Source organism: Hipposideros armiger, unplaced genomic scaffold (genome assembly GCF_001890085.2).
Source record: "Hipposideros armiger isolate ML-2016 unplaced genomic scaffold, ASM189008v1 scaffold_5, whole genome shotgun sequence".
NCBI classification, from domain to species: domain Eukaryota; kingdom Metazoa; phylum Chordata; class Mammalia; order Chiroptera; family Hipposideridae; genus Hipposideros; species Hipposideros armiger.
The window spans coordinates 5,809,999-5,829,182 of NW_017731355.1; the positions used below are offsets into that span (position 1 = coordinate 5,809,999).

Genomic DNA, 19,184 nt, shown 5'->3' on the forward strand with positions numbered 1-19,184 from the left:
TCTTCCAATTATATATTTTTTAATTCCAACACAGAGGCAGGTTGAAAAATAATACAATTACGTAATTCTTCTGAGGAACTAGCTCTGGAGAGAAGAGCAAGAAAAGGTTATAAAATAGAAGGTGGGATTTGTTTGTTGTTTTTTTTCCAGATGGCAGAGCCCTAAGTATCTTTATAGGCAATAATAGCAAAGGGAAAAAGCGACAGAGGATGCTGATACAGTCTCCTCCAGATCAATTCCCCAGTGGTTTGCTGGCAGAAGCCAGGTGAGGCCTGGGAAGCCCCGTTCCCCAGGCATCATCCCTGGCCCTAAGCAGCCTTTTCACTTTCTCTCACTATACCTTAGTGAGAGAAATATTATTTGGTGTGTGTGCTGCGTGGTGAAAAGATTGGGAGGCAACAACTTTAGATAATCCTCAAGCTCTAAGGATGAATTTCATCCATTCATTCATTTAAATATTTGAGCACAATTAAGTATCAGGCACTTTCTCAGGGCTGGGATAAAACAAAAAGCAAAAGAGATGATTCCTGCCCTCATAGTGCTTATTCTTTGGTGGGGGCCTAGGAGTAAATATATTAGAATATATTGAAGACTATAAATGTTATAGACAAAAATAGGTAGGGGGATAGAGAGGAGGGGGGGATAATGGATGATCAATAAAAACCTAATGAAACAGTCAACATTTAAAGAGATTTCAAGGGCCGGCCGAGTGGCTCAGCTGGTTAAGAGCTTGCTCAAGAGTTTGAGCTCTGAGGGCCGGCCGAGTGGTGCGATGGTTAAGAACTGGCTTGGGACACCAGAGAGGGCCCCAATTCGGATCCCACATATGAGGGCCAGTGACACTGCCCTCAAGAAAAAATTAAAAAAAAAAAAAAAAGAGTTTGAGCTCTGAGCAACAGCGGTTCGAGTCCCAGTCCGAGATGAGCAGCCGCTGAGCTGCCAACAGGTGGCAGGATGGCGCAGCTAAAAAAAATAAAATAAAATAAAGAGATTTCAAGATGGTGAGGGAAGAAGCCAAGACTGATACATTCAAGAGAAGAGAGTTTAAGCAGAAAGAACAGCAAGTGGAAAGGCTCCACAGTAGAACCATGACTGAAACAGCAAGGAGGCCACTACATGGCCTAACAGGTACTTTAATACTCAGTGATACAAAATATTTGTTAGTAGTTATTTAGCATCAGAAGGGCTCAGAGTTTTCCTCCAATTATTTAAAAGACCAAACTTTATTCAACAACAAAAATGCATGTAAACTGTGTAACATAGTATACCTGACAAGATGGCAACTAAAAAGTTAATTACTTAATAGTAATAATAAAACTAAAGTAAAGCTCCTCAACCTGAACTGGGGTAGTAAGTCTGACACCTTCAGTACTTGCCTCGTCCTTTCTGTAACCCACGGCATTTCTGGAGAAGGTTTACACTGCACAGAACCACAGAAAAGACCAAGGGCTCCAGTTCCAGAAGTTACACAAGCAACAATACCTATCTCATCTTGTCCGAAGGTTGTAATTACTAATTGTGTTCTAAGTTATGCTGACCTGCAGTGCTAATGAAATCTGTTAAAGCTCAATGAAATTAAAACGAGTCTGAATAATAAGCATCCCTTTATTTGCTGGCGCCATTACAAAACCGATTACATTAGCAACAAAAGTGTTTTCTTGAGTTGAAGTCAGAAGCAGTTACTCCCCAAAATGTTAAGTAAAACAGTGTACAACATCAGTATTAAAATGTTAAATTTTACATTGTCTTTACCACTTTTGATCTTCTGAACAATTTTATTGAGCAAAATAAGATAAAAGATTACATGTTTATTTTATCTTCAGGAATGTAAAGGTCTAATTATTCAAACAGTTTTTATTATAAAACTAAACTCTGAAGGTGTCTACAGAGTTGGCTTTTTTCTCTCTCTTTAAATCAGTAGTCTAACAAGGATTAGAAAAGACAAAACTCTGTTCAGTGTTTCTGACGAAGTAGAAAGGGTGAAAACATAAATAAGGCTTTAATTTGGCAAAATATAATACAATGCCTCCTGTTATCCTTGAACGGTTTCCCAATTACTTCACTCTGTAAAAGATCAGAAAGAAATAAACTCATTTTAAAACAAAGCAGCAAAAGGCAATCAGAAGACATTTGTCAAACACCAAAAGTACATATTCCATTTGATTTAGCATGGCCCTTTTGACTAGAATCAAAGCAATTAATATTAATGGTAATCTAAAACAAGAGAAAAAACTCAGAATTCAGAAGCAGCTTTTATGTGGATTTTAAAATATGTGAGCCAAAACCTCAGATCAAATTGAGAATAATGTAGGGATTTTTAAATCCTATTAAAAACATTTACAAGAACATTGGGAATCCATTTTTATTAGTTCTAATCAAAGGAATTATAAAGCTATTAAGGTAAGTAGCACTGAAAAGAGACTGAAATTCATACTTCTCCACCCATAAATAAATAAAGTTTCAGACAGATTTTTCTGAGGTCATAAGAAGCTTTCCAAGCCAGATAAGATGACTAAAAAATGCAACATACGAATTTTGATAGGATCCTGGTTTGGGAAAAATAAAAGACATTTTAGGTATAACTGAGGAAATTTAATATGGGTTTATACTGGATGATATTATAGAACTAATGTTTCATTTTTCGGATGTGATAATAGTACTATGGATTTGTAAAGAGAATACCTTTTTTTAGGAGATGCATACTGAAGTGCTTAGGGATAAAATGTCATGATATCTGAAAGTTACTTTCAAATGGTTTCACATCAACAAAATATGTATACACATAGAGAGAGAGATGAAGCAGGTTAAGGGTGTATCAATGTACTATTCTTTCAACTTTTATGTGTGCAATTTTTGAAAATAAAAAGTTGAGAAAAGCAGCAACTAGAAAGTTAAAAAGCAAAATAATCACTGGCTATCATGTTCTCTAATATAAACAAGATTAATAGGTGATCAGAAAGTCTACATAGCCCACTAGTACATTAAACTATGAAGTGCTCTGTAAACACATTACAGAAGATAAAAACCTGATCCATATGATAGTCAAGTGTAGAAATAAAAGCTAGTTTTTATCTGGAACGTTACCTCCTATACTTCAATAGCACTTACAAAAGAACTTTTCTCTTTCAGAAAAGAGAGACAACTACATCATAAAAAAACTATCAGTCAAAGGGAGTAGGGAGGCAACATACATACACAACACATATAAAACTTCACCTCAGTTTTTTCTGGATAACATCGAGAGCCTCTCCAATTCACTATGGACAAACCAAATACCAACTTTAGGAAAAAGTCAGAATTGACTAAAGAAACTATAAGGCTGACAACAAAGGATTAGGCAGTATGGGGAAAAAAAGAAAGCAGTGACACAAAAGATCAGAGCACAGAGTGCCTGAATTAGAGAAAAGTACTGATTAAGAAGAGCACAGGCGCTGAGCCCAGACCACCTTGATTCAAATCCCAGCTCACCCAGTTACTAATTGTGTGACCTTGGGCAAGTTACAGACCCTCTTTCAGTCTGCTGTAAAATGGGAATACAAAATTAATAATAATAATACCTACCTACTGTACTGGGTTCTTTTGAAGATTATATGAATGACAATGACTACATGTTAGAAGCATGCTCATGCTTAGAGGTGTTCATCATCAAGGGCTAGCTATTTAAATCATCATCCTCCCTCCACAGGATTCTACAAACTGGGTCCAAGGTGAGGGAACCTGAGTGTTATGGTCTGAATGTCTGTGTCCCCAAAAATTCATATGTTGAGATTCTAACCCCCAATGTAATGGTATTTGGAAGTGGGGCCTCTGGAAGACTCCACTGTCATGAGTGGGATTAGCGTCCTCATAGAAGGGACCCCAGAAACCTCCCCTGCCCCTTCTGCCATGTGAGGACACACAGCAGGAAGATGACCATCTTTAAGCCAGGAAGTGGGTTTCACCAGAATCTGCTGGCGCCTTCATCTTGGACTCCTCAGTCTCCAGAATTGTAAGAAATGAGTTGCTTAAGCTACCCAGTCTATGGGATTTTTGTTACAGCGGCCCAAACAGACTAAAAAGTTGGGATAACGAAGTTTTCTGATACGGTCAGATATATACTTAGAACACTAAGAAGCCAGGCAAATATGAAACATAAGGAAAAGTAGACATCTGGGAACAAAAAAAGTATACTACAAAATACTGGTGTTGCCAGTCCAAAACTACAACCAATTATTTTATTTAAAACAGAACAAAACAAAATGGGGGAATGACAGCCTTCTTTTGGGGGGGAAGGGGAAAGAGGGATAAGAAATGGGTAGGAAGACTTTCAAAAGAAAAGGATGATTAAGGTTTTACAAATTAAGAATATAAGATAAATACATTAACCCTTACTTGGTAACAGAAATGCCAAGTACTTTGAGTACTGTGTATTAGGATTTAGAAAACTCAATTATTGCATATCCCTTCTTTCATTTTTGTCTTTTAAAAATAGCTTTTCCCTTACTGAATATGTATAGCATTACCTTAAACAATTCTTACGTACTTACACTGTATACTAAAAAGTTTCTAGATATCAGATTTTACCCTACTGCCTACATTCTGATGATTAAAAAATTTATATTTACAACTTAATCATCCAGTAGTAGTTTTAAAAGAGTTCACAAGAAGACTACATTGGGCCGGCTGAGTGGCTCAGCTGGTTAAGAGCTGGCTTGGGACGCCAGCTCTGAGCAGCAGGGCTGCGGTTTGGATCCCACATGGGTCCAGACCAGTGACGCTCGCCGTCTACAGCTAAGATGATGAACAACAGCTTGACCTGGAGCTGGGCTGCTATGAGTCGCCGGCGACAGCGTAGGCTGCAGCGGGGCTGCAATGGGCTGCTGTGAGCTACGTGAGTGGCTGGCAGCCAGCGTGAGCAACCAGCAGCCCGGTGTGAGCTGCCGGGAGCCACTGTGAGCGGCCGACCAATGACCGGCAACCGACTGCCTCACCCGGGAAGAGCACAATGATCATACCAACATGGGCCAGTGAAGCGACGTCCTCCACAACTAGACTGAAGAACAAAAACAGCAATTTGTCTACCTGTCTGTTCCCCTTCCCCAATTCCCCAATGCTGTTCCCCTCCCCCCAATTCCCCAATAAAATCTTAAAAAAAAAAAAAGAAGACTACATTGAGCAAAAACAATGGCTGAAGTTAAAAGCCTGACAGTAACACACACACTTAATGAAGAGCTGTGGGAACCGAGGGATCTGTATGGAAGGGTTAGCATTGTCAATGCTGGATAAAACCTATGGAAGGCAAGAGTTTCAAGTGCCTGATGAACCTCTACCCTCATCCAATCCATCCTATCCTTCTGATGGCTCACCGACCGCTTCAATTGCCAAATTTGGACTCATGTTCATCAGCTGACAAAAGAATACTGAGTTATCATTTACGGGAGCTGCCTGCCAAACAATAACTCGGTTTTAGCTGTGTTGCCAGAGTATACATATTTTAGCAAATTACTGTAATTTTATAAATCAAGAGGAAAACAAGATCTGAAAAATAAAAGTATTATTACCAATGATCAATGCAAATGTCAAATTTAATATGATTTTTTAAGGCAAATGTGGAAGCAGCAAACCAAAGATGGTTCACATGACTTAATATGAGCATCCCATGTGTTTGGGAAGAAAAAGAAAATAGTAAAGAACACCTTTGACACACTGGAGAGATGCTAATGACAAAGTCCAAAGACAAGAGGGAATAGGAGATCTTATACTTTTTCTAAGCTCTCAGAAATGAAGCCCTTCCCTTATAACACAAAGGCCTATAGACAGACTTCAACATATTTAGCATATTTCATAACTATTTTCAGTATCTTATTTGCAAAAGGGGGCCATGTATTAGATCTAGCAATTAGGAAATCATTAATGACCTCAGCAAAAAAACGGTTTCATTGGAATGGGAGTAAGAGAAGCCATTTTAGAATCGATGATGGAGTTATTACTAGCAAGTAAAGAAGTAGACACTGTGAGAATAGTTTAAGAATCTATGTTAAACAGTAAAGTAAAAAAATAGGGTGGTAACCTAAAGGAAGTGCATGGTTAAAGTAAGACATCTGAGCATGTTTTCAAGACTTAACAGAAGGAGCATGTGAAGAGAAGACATAGAGCTGAAGACATGGGAAAAGCTGCTTCAGTATGAAGTAGGAAGCATGGTGATTTCCTAATTTGGGGAAGGACAGTAAGGTGGCAGAAGTGTAACTAGACAACTGGAAGGTCAGCTTACTAAGGCTAGAAGACTAAGGTATAATTGTTTTTGCTGACAGGTTAAAAGAATGAGCTGGATTTATGTGAAAAGTCTTCTTAGAAGTAACTGATGTGGAATAGCATTTTAAAGGACAACGTATGCTAAGGCAGGCCAGAGGACAATTATTCTATAAAAGTGAGACAGAATGCCCCTGTAATCAAAATGGTGGTGCACCCCAACTTTTCCGGGACATCTAACCTACCCTGAGGCCTCTCTACAGCCTTCCAAGTCTTAAGTTTGGGTTCTGAAAGGAACAATTCAGTGATGAGTTGCCACTTTGTGATGCCATCCTACTGATCTCCAGGTTATCATGATTATTTTAGAACAAACAAATTCAAAAGAAGACTGTCTGAAGCATTCAGCACATACTGGAATATCCTAATCACCCAAGGCAGTATGACTAAAGTCATTCTTAAAACAGGTAAAGCCTGGGAATCAATCAATTAACCTGTATTCACCAGCTGAAATACAAGTCATTTTTAAAATATCTTTTAACATTCTTTAAAAATTTTTAATTATAATTGACATACAATATTAGTTTCAGATGTACAACACAGTGATTCAAAATTTATATACCTTACAAAATGATCACCACAATAAATCTTGCAACTATTTGTCACTGAACAGTTATTACGATATCACTGATTCTCAGGTATATTCTCTCTGCTTGTACATTACATCCCCACAAGTCATTTTTAAATGCCAACAAATCTGAACTTTCCCAAGTAATATGGGTAATAAAATTTTGTAACATGGGTTGGTTAATGATAGGTTTTATCTATCTTCAATTAAGACTTACTTCAAAAGTTAAAAAATGGATTTGATTGTCTATAAGCAAATAAAACCCAGCTTCCAATTAAAAGAAATTCTGATGATTTGATTTTCAGTTAAGCATCTTAACTCAGTAAAAACATTACAATCATTTTACTATACAAAGTCAAACAAACAAAAATCACACCAATACTTTACCAGAACTAAGATCAGGATAAACTAAAGAAGCAGTTGCAGACATTATGGCAATGAACAAAACCTAGGTAAACCAGTTATAAGAGCATCTGTTTAATATAAAGGTCAAAAGAGGCAAAGATAAAGGGTTGTTTTTTTCCCCTCCAAGCTACAAGACCAAAATATAAACAAGATGGAAATAAAACTCCAAGAAAGCTAAAGCCATCATCTGGAAGTTCTGAGAGAGATAAGACAGAATATTTCCACTAGAGCAATGACAGCTCCTGTATTTATGGTAAACACACACAGTACACATGCTGCGCATGCATACACTATGTCAATTACCCACAGACAGTAATATTTTAGTTATTCTTACCTAATACCTGGTAGTGTTCTTTTTCCTTTGTGAGCTCTTCGTTTACTGCCTGAAGCAACTGCTGTAACTGTGTTACAGTCTGATTTAGACTTAAAGACATTGTCTCCTTCTCAGTAGACTCCTAAAAAGAAGATGGAAGTAATGAAAAACTCCAAACACAAGGAAAGAGCATTTGCATCCAAAAACTGAAAATATTTTATTGTTGTTTTAAGTACAAACATGAAAAATCTGGAAAATGACATGAAAATCAATAATAAAAACCACAAGGAAAAATAGCGTTTGCTACCTAGTGGTGCAAATTAGTATGCACCAAAGAAAGCAATGTCATAAATGTTGTCACTGGGCCACAAAGGGAAAAATCTAGGAACTATGAATATCCGATATAAATCCATTTCTCCTTTCAGAAAAAAATCTGCGAGGCATCAAAGGAGAACACATTCATAACAGTAAAAAGAACAGTAAACATATACTGAGCTCTTACCAAGTGCTAAGCACTGTTGTGTTACCAACTATTCTAAGTGTTTTACACAGTAACAATCCTACCAGATAGGTACTATTATCATTGCCATTTACAAATGGGGCAAGTAAAGCACAGAGAGGCTAAGGAATTTGCTTCAAGTCATACAGCTACTAAGTAGCAGGGCTAGGATTCTAACAGAAACACTCTTAACAGAGTCTATACTCATAAGCAGTATGCTACAATACTTCCCCACACAAACCTGAAAATTAACATTATATCTCACACTAAGCTAAAGTGAAAAAACATTATTAACAAAACTGCATTTCATAGACAGAGTACCTCAAGGAAAAAAATGACCTTCCATTAAGAATGCAACACAACTGATGGAAACATTATAAAGGCATTTTTTAAGTCAGAGATGGATCTTGTACATATTTTATTTTTCACATAGTTTATAAGGTAATGAGCTAAGAACTTTGAGGTTAAAGAAAATAAAAATGCATACCATTTCTGAGGAAACATCACTATTCTCAATAACAGTAGTATCTCCAGCAGCTTTTACTATTTTTGACTGGATAAGATCCAGTGACTGTTGAGCCTGTAAGGAAAGCAATATGGTAGCCTCCAAATACTACAACTGATAATCAAATATATACAAGAAAAAATGAGTGATTTTCTTACATATTTTGTACAAGATGAAAGGTCTTATAACAACACAATATAAAGCCAGCCTAGTCAGTTTTTTTCTCCAAAATGAAAATAGCTTCTCCCCTACCAGACTGATTATAAGAACACATGGCTCACTGTTTTAGAAAGTTCAAACAATACACAGTTGGTCTTTAGGTTAATGTTAGTCTAGATCGGGGGCCAGTCAAATCTAGCCACTGCCTGTTTTTGTACAGCTCACAAACTAGGAATGGTTTTCACATTTTTAAAGGGTTGTGGTAAAGAGGCATATGTGAGAGAAAGCATATGTGGGTCACAAATCCTAAAATAATTTGGATCTATTAGATCCCACTTCTGTGCATATATGGGCAAATAGTAAATTGGCAGGAATTTTTATATAAATGGTCTTTTTAACACACATGCTGTTTTACACTTGCTTGTTTTACAAAGTACTTTGTTAACTTTTTTATGTCAATAAATATTATGTGTGTTTTCAATCAAGTGCTGCACAATATTTCTATTATAGATATGGGGCAGTTCACTGCCACCTATTGTTGGTGATTTCAGCCATCATAAATAACATGGCATATCCATTATCTTTGAGCACCTGTATTAATATCCTTAAAGTATCTTCTGTGAAGCTAAATTGTTAGGCTAAAATTAAAACTGCATGTTTTATATTTTGATCAAGAAGTCAAAAGTTAAAATCACTTATTAAAGAAAATTAGATTGTTTAATCTTGACAATGTATCATGTATCTAATTTTGAGCTCTAAAACAAACTTCCTAAGTTCCCATTTTATTTACTGGTAACAATAACACCAAAATAATATGAAGCAATTCTGGATTCCTAGACTTTCGCATAACAATTATAAGCTATAATCATACAGAATCAGCAAAAATATTTCTTTCAATTTTTGGAAAAGTATATTTGTTTTGCTAATGACTATTATCTCCCATAAACATAATCATAGCTCTAAAGCAGCTTTGATATAAGCATCCAGAAATTACACTATTAAATATATTTCAGATTAACAAATAACTTATCAACCTAATGCAAAGAATAAAAAATGTAATCCTAAAAATCGCCTATTATATGAGATTAAGAAAAATGTATTTCTACAAATAAATGAAAGGAACACACTTCTGAAACATCAGAGGTCTATCTATCTATATATATCTATATCTATATATAGACATATATATCTTTTAGGTTCATAAAGACAAACGATTGATTACATAAGCATATCCCAATAAAAAAATAGGAATGTAAACAAATTTAAAAAAAGAATAACTTCAATTAAATTTAAAGTTTAATCTATACTTTAGCAAGCAATTAATTATACAAATGTGATGAAATGATGAAGTAAATTAAAGTAAAAAAGAATGGAAAAACCACCCAAAAAAATTAGTTCTAAAAACTGTAAAACAGCTTAAATTTATAAACAAATTAGTATAACGATGCAAAAGAATAAATCCAGAATTAGCAATATGTTTGCTTAAGATTCAAGACACAACACAGCATGACATGATATGGTACCTTCTGGACAAGCAGTGGCTTACCTTATGCAAATCACCAGCTACCTTCTGTCTTTCACTTTGTTCAGTTCTAAGTTTTTTGACTGTTTCATTTAACTGTGTTTTTAACTGTAAAAATAAAGGAACACTACAATTAACTTAACTTGCATCCTTCTTTGATTATGCGGAGATCCCTAGGACTGAAGAATGAATGAAAAAGAATGGGATCTGTAACAGTTATTATGCACAGTGGATTAGCCAATATGCTGCACCAGAAGTAGAGAAAAGCTAAGCAGTGGAGGTTCCCATCTGTAAAGCTGAACATCAGAAAAGCTATAGAACGAAACTAGAGTTCAGAGTAAAAACCTAGAATGTAAAAACAAAACCATCAAATTCCAGTAAAGTGCCTTTTACTATTCATAAAGTAGTTCATTCATATTTAAAAGGCAAGCAGTCGGAAATTTTACTATTTACTTTTTAAATGCTTTCTTGACCTATACAGTTAAGAGTCAAGTGTGTAATATTTTAGAAGACATTGAACAGAAGGTTACAAATCCAGTAAAATGAAAACGTTAAAAATTTAAAGATTATTTAAGATGTCACTGAATAAATCAGTACAAGATCACACTAGCCTAATTATACCAATAAGAACTGTCTTAAGATATACTTCTCAATAATTTGTCAAAACAGTAATTAAGCTCTATAAAACTCTAGTGCCAATATATGTCTCTTCTCCTGGTAACTGTTCCAATTAAACATGAATAAGGGAAATGGACTACACTGACCAAAAAAATACCTTTCTTATTAAACTCATGAAATTAATTGATTTAGCTTCCCACCCGTAGGCATGACATTCCAAACAGCTCTGGAGACCCAATGAGGGAAATAAAAGATGCTGACATTTTGAACTGGAGGGAGAATTAGTGGACAACATTCCATTTGGAAATTTTATTTTTAGAACTCTATTTAAATACTCAAATGCTTCAGTTTTTGCTCCTTTACTTAATTGTAATTTAATACATCAGAGAAATTATTCTCTGGCCTAAGAACAACATATGTATAGGCAAACAAAACTATTATCTTAAAATGTGGCAACAGTTTTCCTGAGCAAACAGAGAAACAGAAACACTAAAATAAAGATTACAAAATCAAGAAAAAACCCCACAAAGAAACAAACAAGAAAAAACCCACTCAAATAGGCCTCTTGACAGAAGCTGAGGGACAAAAAATACAAAGAGAACATCAGGCTGAACTGAAGACTCAACCAGAATACTGTGGGTTTGATGCTACTGTTGGAGTTAGCCACCAAGCACCGAAGTTAAAAGTATATCCCCCAATAACTGTAGTTAGTAATTATTTTTAAAAAACACATTATAGAGTAAGGTTTATAGTTATGGCATAGCACAGTCCTGATCTGCGTAATGTACAGCAAACTTATGTATAAAACTAGTCTTACTGCAGTGGGAATCATTCAATTAAGGCAAAACAAAGGTGAATAAAACAAAAATGTTATTTAAAAAATAAAGAGGGGTGTGGGGAGGCTCCATGTGTACATTTCATACAGCCCTAATCTGAAAATTGATTTCCATAAATCACTGCATACCACAGAAAACCAACCACAAATGAATGAGTTAAGAAGTTTTCTCTGGTACGTTTAACAGCAGTACTAATAAGAAAATTCCAAACTGGGCAGGATTAAATTGGGGTAAGGAGAAAACTTGTTGTAATCTTCCTCGAGTTTATTCATGTACTTTTAAAAAATCTAATCACACGCTACAACAATTTTTATGTCACAGAAAGACATAATGATTGTTTTTGAAATATACTACAACATAGTCATATTTATCTAACAATTAAGCCTGTCACAGTCAGTATAAATTTCCAGAAAATTTAAGAATGGGAATACAGGGTACTCTGTTTCTTTATAAGACATTTAGCAAACTTTAGTTATCTTTAAGTATGATTACTACACTCTAAATGATGTGTTGATGATAAAAAACCTCACAAGCTTTTTGTTATCTATAATCTATAGAAAGACCAGTTAAAATAAGAGGCTGGGTTGGATTATTGCCCTTGAATGAAGAGTATGCACCTTCAACCTTTAATAATCTCCTTCCAGGTTAAAAAATAAAAGGTCCAGTTAGCTATGATAACTCTGAGCAGAGAATTTTCATAACTCAGCCAATCTTTATCTGTTTGTTTAATTTCTTTATTCACTGAAAATAATGCTGTTCAAGAAATTAGGTTTTATAAAACACAGAAAGTTTTTCTGAAAAAGAGTTGCAAGCCAAACATGCCACTGTTAGGAGCTAAGAAAAGAAGAATCATCTTAGGAGTCATCGGAATATGAAGATTATCTTAAACTTACAAAAATGCCAAGCTAAAGATGTTAGCAAGGAGATGAAGTTTGGATGGTTTCTCCACATGTCAACACAAGTGTTTCCAGAGCCTACTTGATACCCAGTGGAGAACAAGCTTCTTACCAAATTTAGCTCTTCATTCTGTCTTACTGCTTCAGAATATGAATCATCAAGTTTTTTCTGCAATTCAGTCAACAGATCTTTCAGCTGCAATGAAGTTTAGAGTTTAAGATTGATCTCCTTATGATAGCCCATGTTACGAATGATACTTGGAAGCTCAGCCACAAACAACTTAAACTGAAATATTGTATTCACTCTGTTATAAACTTAATTCAAATTGAGAAGCAAGGATGAAAAAAATTCTACTGTAAGTACCTCTCTGACTTCTGTGACATAGGTAGACCGTTCAATTTCTGCCTTCTCTAGTTCCATCTCCAAATGTTCTCGTTCACGTCTCAACTAGCAACGCAACAAAGAAGGAAAAGTTAACAAACACATTCAAGATTTCCTTGCATGCTTCCTCACAACGGAGTTATGATACTTATGAATATAAAACTGTATCACTTCAAAAACTACCCAAGATATTCTTAAATGAGTAACTACTGCACCAATCTTAAAACAAAGATCTTAAGACAACACTTAATGCTAAAAATGAGTCCATAGATTATAAGTCAAACAATGAAATAACATACATTTTCAATATCTTTATTTTCTCTTCTTAGTCGCTCTAGCTCTTGTTCTGAAGATGTGAATGACAACTGCATCTGAAATGTAAAACAATTATATGATCAAGTAAACCACCAAGGATACAGAAGCTTTTATTTTCTAGAATTTTAACCAATTAGACATTTCAGGGGTTTTTGAAATGCATCTCATTTAAAGCCATACTAAATTTTAAAAGACCTTAAAAATAAGAGCATCACATTTAACTTGATTGAAATTGAGGTCAAAACCTACCCCATATACATGCTATTATATTAGGCCCAGCTAAAAGGGCTTAATTTCTTTAAAACAATTAACGGATAACTGGCTGTATTTATTCCCCAAATGCATGAACATAGAATACCATCAGCAACCATAAATTCTGCACAGGGTGGCACAGGAAAATACGAGGTGTGATCAAAAAATACAGTGAATGTTTAAATTAAAAAAAAAATTACAGTAAAAGACACATTGTGATTAATCCCCTTCAAAATTCTCCCCCTTGCTTCCAACACACTTATCCCATCGTTCTTGCCACTTTCTGAGGCAGTTCTGGGAAGTCCTCTTGTGTGAAATGTCTTTAGTTGCACTGTTGTGGCTGCCTCAATGTCCTGAATCGATTCAAAATGTTTTCCTTTCATGGTCATTTTGGCTTTGGGGAAGAGCCAGAAGTCGCATGGTGGCAGATCCAGTGAATAAGGTGGATGGGGACACACCATAATATATATATATTTTTTTTAATTAGGGAATTGGGGGATGGGAACAGCGCTGGGGAATTGGGGGAAGGGGAACAGACAAGTTGCTGTCCTTTTGTTCTTCAGTCTAGTTGTGGAGGACGCCGCTTCACTGGCCCAAGTTGGCACCATCATTGTGCTCTTCCCGGGCAAGGCAGATCAGTCGCCGGCTTCTGGACGGCCGCTCACTGCGGCTGCTGGCCGCTCACGCTGGCTGCTGGCTACACACGGTAGCCCATGGAAACCCACTGCAGCAGGGGCTGCAGCCTACGCCGTCGCCGGCGACTCACGGCAGCCCAGCTCCAGGTTGAGCTGTTGTTCAGCATCTTAGCTGTGGAGGGCAGTGTCACTGGCCCTCACATGTGGGATCCGAGCCGGGGCCCTCTGGTGTCCCAAGCCAGCTCTTAACCAACGCGCCACTCGGCCGGCCCCACACCGTAATATTTTTATTTGACAGAAACTGCCATTAACCAGAAGCAATGTGTGACACAGAGCATTGTCATGATGGAGGATGAAATAAAGACACTCATGAAAGAGGACTTCCAGAACTGCTTCAGAAAGTGGCAATAACGATGGGATAAGTGTGTTCAAAGCAAGGGGAAGTATTTTAAGGGAGATTAATGGCAATGTGTCTTTTACTGTAATAATTTTTTTAAATTTAAACATTCACTGTATCTTTTGATAACACCTCATTAAGTGAGCAACAGATGACACTTTTTACCACACCCAAGTAAATGGGAGGAAAAATAAGACTGCACAATAACATTCTGGTTTCATGAAGAGTAGAAGGACTTATGAATTTTTTCTTGACTACTATATCATGGATCACAATACAAGGTTTTAAAATCCATTTTGAGCCCCCAAATTCTTTACCTCATGTTCTCACACAGCAGTTCTGTAACTTTCAAAGCACTTTACGTTTTTTATCATTACCCCTTTAGTTGTACTCTAAATACGTGATTCTCAATCTTGAGTGGGAATCAGAATCACTTGGGGGCTCTTTAAAACACAGGTTGCTGACCAAAAGAGTTTCAGATTCAGTAAGTCTTGGGTGAGGCCCAGAATGTGCATTTCTACCAAGTGCCCAGGTGATGCTGATGCTGCAGGTGCAGGGGCCACATTCTTGAGAGTCACTGTTTCAAGCTCTTCTTTTTTAAATACCTGTTTAATAGTCTTTTGTGATTCATCGACCTTAACTTTCCATTTATTTTCTTCTTGCTCCACACTTCTCTGTAGCTTCTGTAAAATTCCTTCCTATGGACAAAAAGTACAGTTGTAATGAAAAATTCATGTTCTAATGTCAAAATAAACTATTTAAGCCACTAGGGAATAAGTCAGTGATTTAAAAATGAAACCAAACGTAGATTAAAAATCATTTCCTACTGTTTCTGCAAGGACGGATTTATATTTTTCACATTCTAGCTGTAACAACGTGTGCATTTCATCAGCTTCTTTCAACTTGTGCTCTAGAACCTGCAAAGAATGAAACAAAGAAAAATTCTGTAGTTTTACCAGAAAGTTTTGTGCCTCAAATTTGTTTCAGGTATAACTTACTGGTATAACAAATGGTTTCTAACTGTTTTAGAATAAAACACTACATTTCAACCTTCTTAAAGAGCAATGATATTCAATGACCTTTCGGTCATTTGCTGTTTGCTAATAAAAACTCTCTGAGTCTGCTTACTATAAAATACATTACACAATTTTATAATAAAATACATTACACAATTTTATAATAAATAGGCTTGTTACTCTTTAGCAGGATGGTAAAAGCAAAGCAGACCCACATGTGAAGTACAGGAGTAATGCCTATGCTACACACATGGGAAGGGTATTTTAATCATGCCACTTGACATACAAAGAAAAGATAATCTCCCGAATTTCAGTAGTCAAGAATAACAACACATCTAGGTTCTGAACACTCTTAATGATGTATCTGGGGATACTTCAGCAAACCAGTCAATTTCTCCCCACCTACCTCAACTGATCTTTACTTTTTAAATCAAGGCAACAAAGAGAGTAAGAGATAAATATTCAGTTTTAAAAATGATTAATATACAGAGTGAACGGAATGGCAAACATTAACTTTGTATACAAATCAAATACAGGGAAGACTTATAACATTTCCACCAAAATTTATACAACATGAAATCACGTTCTTATACTGATTCAAAAAGTCATTAGTCTACTCAAAATATATTTTTAATCTTTCTTTTCCAAGCTCATAAAGACAAATTCTGATTTATTTCTTTTTTCCATGTTTGGTTAAAATATAGATACTTTATTTCTTAAAACTAACCTTAACCTCCTCTGAACCAGAAGTTTCAGTCACACATTCTTTTGCCTTCTTTTCAAATCCATGCAACCATTCACTGTAGCTCTGTAGAGAAGAAAAGTAAAAATAACCAATTTCAAAAAATACCTAAATGAAACAGGTGAATAATTTTAAATAATCAAATTAGGGATGGTTATTTTAAAAACTTCAAGAAAGAATGTAAGTTGCATAAGTTGTACATAACCCAGCCTTGAAAATACTACTAAAAATATACCTATGTACTACCATCAAAATTAAATCTTATTTACCCAGACCAAGAATACTTGCAACTGAATTCCAGACTTTTAGGTAGATGATCTGGGTTCATTCAAATCCAGCCTCTCCAACTTACTAGCACCAGACTAATAGATTTGATCTTTAAAACACAGAAAACCTAGAATGAGTAATTTTTCAAAACTTTTTTTCAGATAAACCAAGTACTCTGAGTTCATAAACTAAAAGTTTAACTGAAGATATTCTATTCAGAAGATTTCAAAATTTATGAAGGTGCTCCAGGAATTATGAAAATATTTCAAAAGCAGTATGTATCATGAAGTGCTTTTAAAATCATAATGGGAAATGATAAGAATACAAAAACATTTACTTGTTTAAACCAACAAAAACTCTGTTTGTCCTGACAGGTTAGCTGATGCAAACAGAAGTCGTTATTCTAAATTTTGGAATAAATTATTCTACAGTTTTGATGCTTCTTTTCTGAATTTTAAACTCTGATAGAGTATTTATTTGTTAGATACTTTAAATCAAATTTCCTTTTATCTTTTAAGTCCTTGGTTTAGTTTAATCCAAGAAAAAAAGAACAGTGCAATTTCTATTAACTGTTCTAATTTAAAATTTTAGTTATATGGCTGAATCAGGATTTTCTATACTCTAACAAATAAAAATAGAAAACAAAAAAATTGGATGCATTTTGAAATTACCCCAGAGTACAATAATATAATACCCTATAGCACAAATTAGTCAAAAAAGCCTCTCCTATTTAAAAAAAAATTACATCCTCACATATAAATTTAAACCAAGACTAAATTAAAATCCCACTTCGCTTCAAATACTGGGATTCAATATAAATTAAAAGTCAATTGAAAAACTGATTTAGTTCTTCCAAGTTTATAAACCTTCTAGGTCATATAATTGTAGATGTCTCCTATGCTGATTTGCTTAGCAAAAAAGCAATAGGAATATACATATACATACATACATATATATGTGTGTGTGTGTGTGTGTGTGTGTGTGTGTGTATGTATAAGCCCTTTTATATCTACTGATTATATTAATTTTATTATCGCTTTATTATCTCAAGGTAAATAGCTCATTATCTTTCATATCTTTGAAACCTAAACTGCTAGATTTTAAGTAACACACAGAAAGTTTAATGTATTTCTTAAATACAAAGTACATGAAGAAATATTCAACTTATAACACGTGGGGTAAACAAAAGCCAAATATCATCACCCATATCTTACAGTGATTTATAAATATTTATAGTGTCAAAAAAGATTTGGATGTTGGTAGGTAATACTGCTGTTAACAATGAATTTGTTACATTAGAAAAAAATTTTAATCCTGGTGATCTTACATAGTCTTTGAAGAATACAAATTATAAATCATTAACTCTCTTGGTTCATAAAATACTGCCAAATAAATAAATCCCCAAATTTCATTTCTATGAAGTAATAAAACATAAAGCAGGAATAAAGAAATAAAAACAGGTTATGGCCACAAAGGAAAAAATATGAAATATATGAATAGCAACCCCTTCTCTTAGCATTAACATAAGAACAACACAGAACTGACAATGTATCCATATACTAGCCCAATGCAAGTTATTTTATCAGTTCAACCCAAAGTGGTAGGTATCTATTATACTAACTGATCAAACCTGAATACATCCTTAATGGTCACGACAGAAACAAAAAACTTTTGCTTCTTGCTCAAGTTAAAATGCAGACTATAGAGAGATATAATCTAAGAGAACAAGCAGTTAAACTCAGACTACACATAGAACAGGCCATTAAGTTTACTGACACCATACCCAGCACTCACAGAAAGAGCCAAGAGCTCCTTGGAGAAATAGCTGATTCTAAGTTTGGGGGCAGGAAATGTATACTATATGATAAATTGGGAACATCTCATTATACCACAAAACAAAGAAGCTACCAAAGTTTAGCAGAGTTGGGTCAAAGGATCTGGCAGCCAGCCTAAAGAAGCTCCAATGACCCAAAGAAAGACAAGCAGACCTTATAAATCTCCTGATGGAAGTACACAACGCTGCCCATGAGTTGTCTTGCCCCCACCTCATCCTGCCCACAAATCTGATACCAATTTATAGAACACACAAAGGATAGAGAAACACTGGCATGGCTGGGATGCGGTCAGCTGAATCCAGGCTGACAAAATGCATATGAAACCACCAGGCTTTAAAAAAAGGGAGGGTAGGGGGCTGGGGGTGGACCTTGTTGACAAATAGAAGGGAACTGTGGAATAAAAAAGATCTAAAGCGACATCTTAAAAGAATTGCATGTTGGTTGACCTTATTTGGGTCCTGCTAAAACAACCTACAATAAGTAGTTATTATTTCATTAAAACAGATAATTTATATGACAATGGAGAAATGTGAATATTGACTAGATGTATAAAATTAAGGATTTTTTTTTAATGTACTGTATTTTGCTGTGTCTAATGCTCACTCTTTTACCCAATTTTGTGAGTGAAAAATGATATGCATTGGGCCGGCCGAGTGGCGCGATGGTTAAGAACTCGCTTGGGATGCCAGAGGGCCCCGGTTCGGATCCCACATATGAGGGCCAGTGACACTGCCCTC

At 35.4% G+C, this 19,184-nt stretch overlaps 1 protein-coding gene across 8 annotated transcripts in view; it reads right to left on the bottom strand.

Moving 5' to 3' along the window:
* Positions 1-1,587: 1,587 nt before the first annotated feature.
* The window catches only part of KTN1 (kinectin 1), a 96,933-nt gene continuing 79,336 nt past the window's right edge, over positions 1,588-19,184 (bottom strand). For 5 of the 8 annotated variants that reach the window (XM_019645064.1, XM_019645084.1, XM_019645074.1 and 2 more), the window contains 10 exons: positions 16,331-16,411; positions 15,415-15,504; positions 15,193-15,285; positions 13,288-13,359; positions 12,971-13,054; positions 12,719-12,802; positions 10,281-10,364; positions 8,558-8,650; positions 7,593-7,713; positions 1,588-2,064 (listed from right to left, as the gene is read on the bottom strand). In XM_019645064.1, coding sequence (XP_019500609.1) covers positions 2,060-2,064; positions 7,593-7,713; positions 8,558-8,650; positions 10,281-10,364; positions 12,719-12,802; positions 12,971-13,054; positions 13,288-13,359; positions 15,193-15,285; positions 15,415-15,504; positions 16,331-16,411 — 807 coding nt within the window. In that variant the 3' untranslated portion in view covers positions 1,588-2,059. The remainder of the gene's footprint in view (positions 2,065-7,592; positions 7,714-8,557; positions 8,651-10,280; positions 10,365-12,718; positions 12,803-12,970; positions 13,055-13,287; positions 13,360-15,192; positions 15,286-15,414; positions 15,505-16,330; positions 16,412-19,184) is intronic. The other 3 variants (XM_019645107.1, XM_019645116.1, XM_019645091.1) reach the window with 1 other exon arrangement.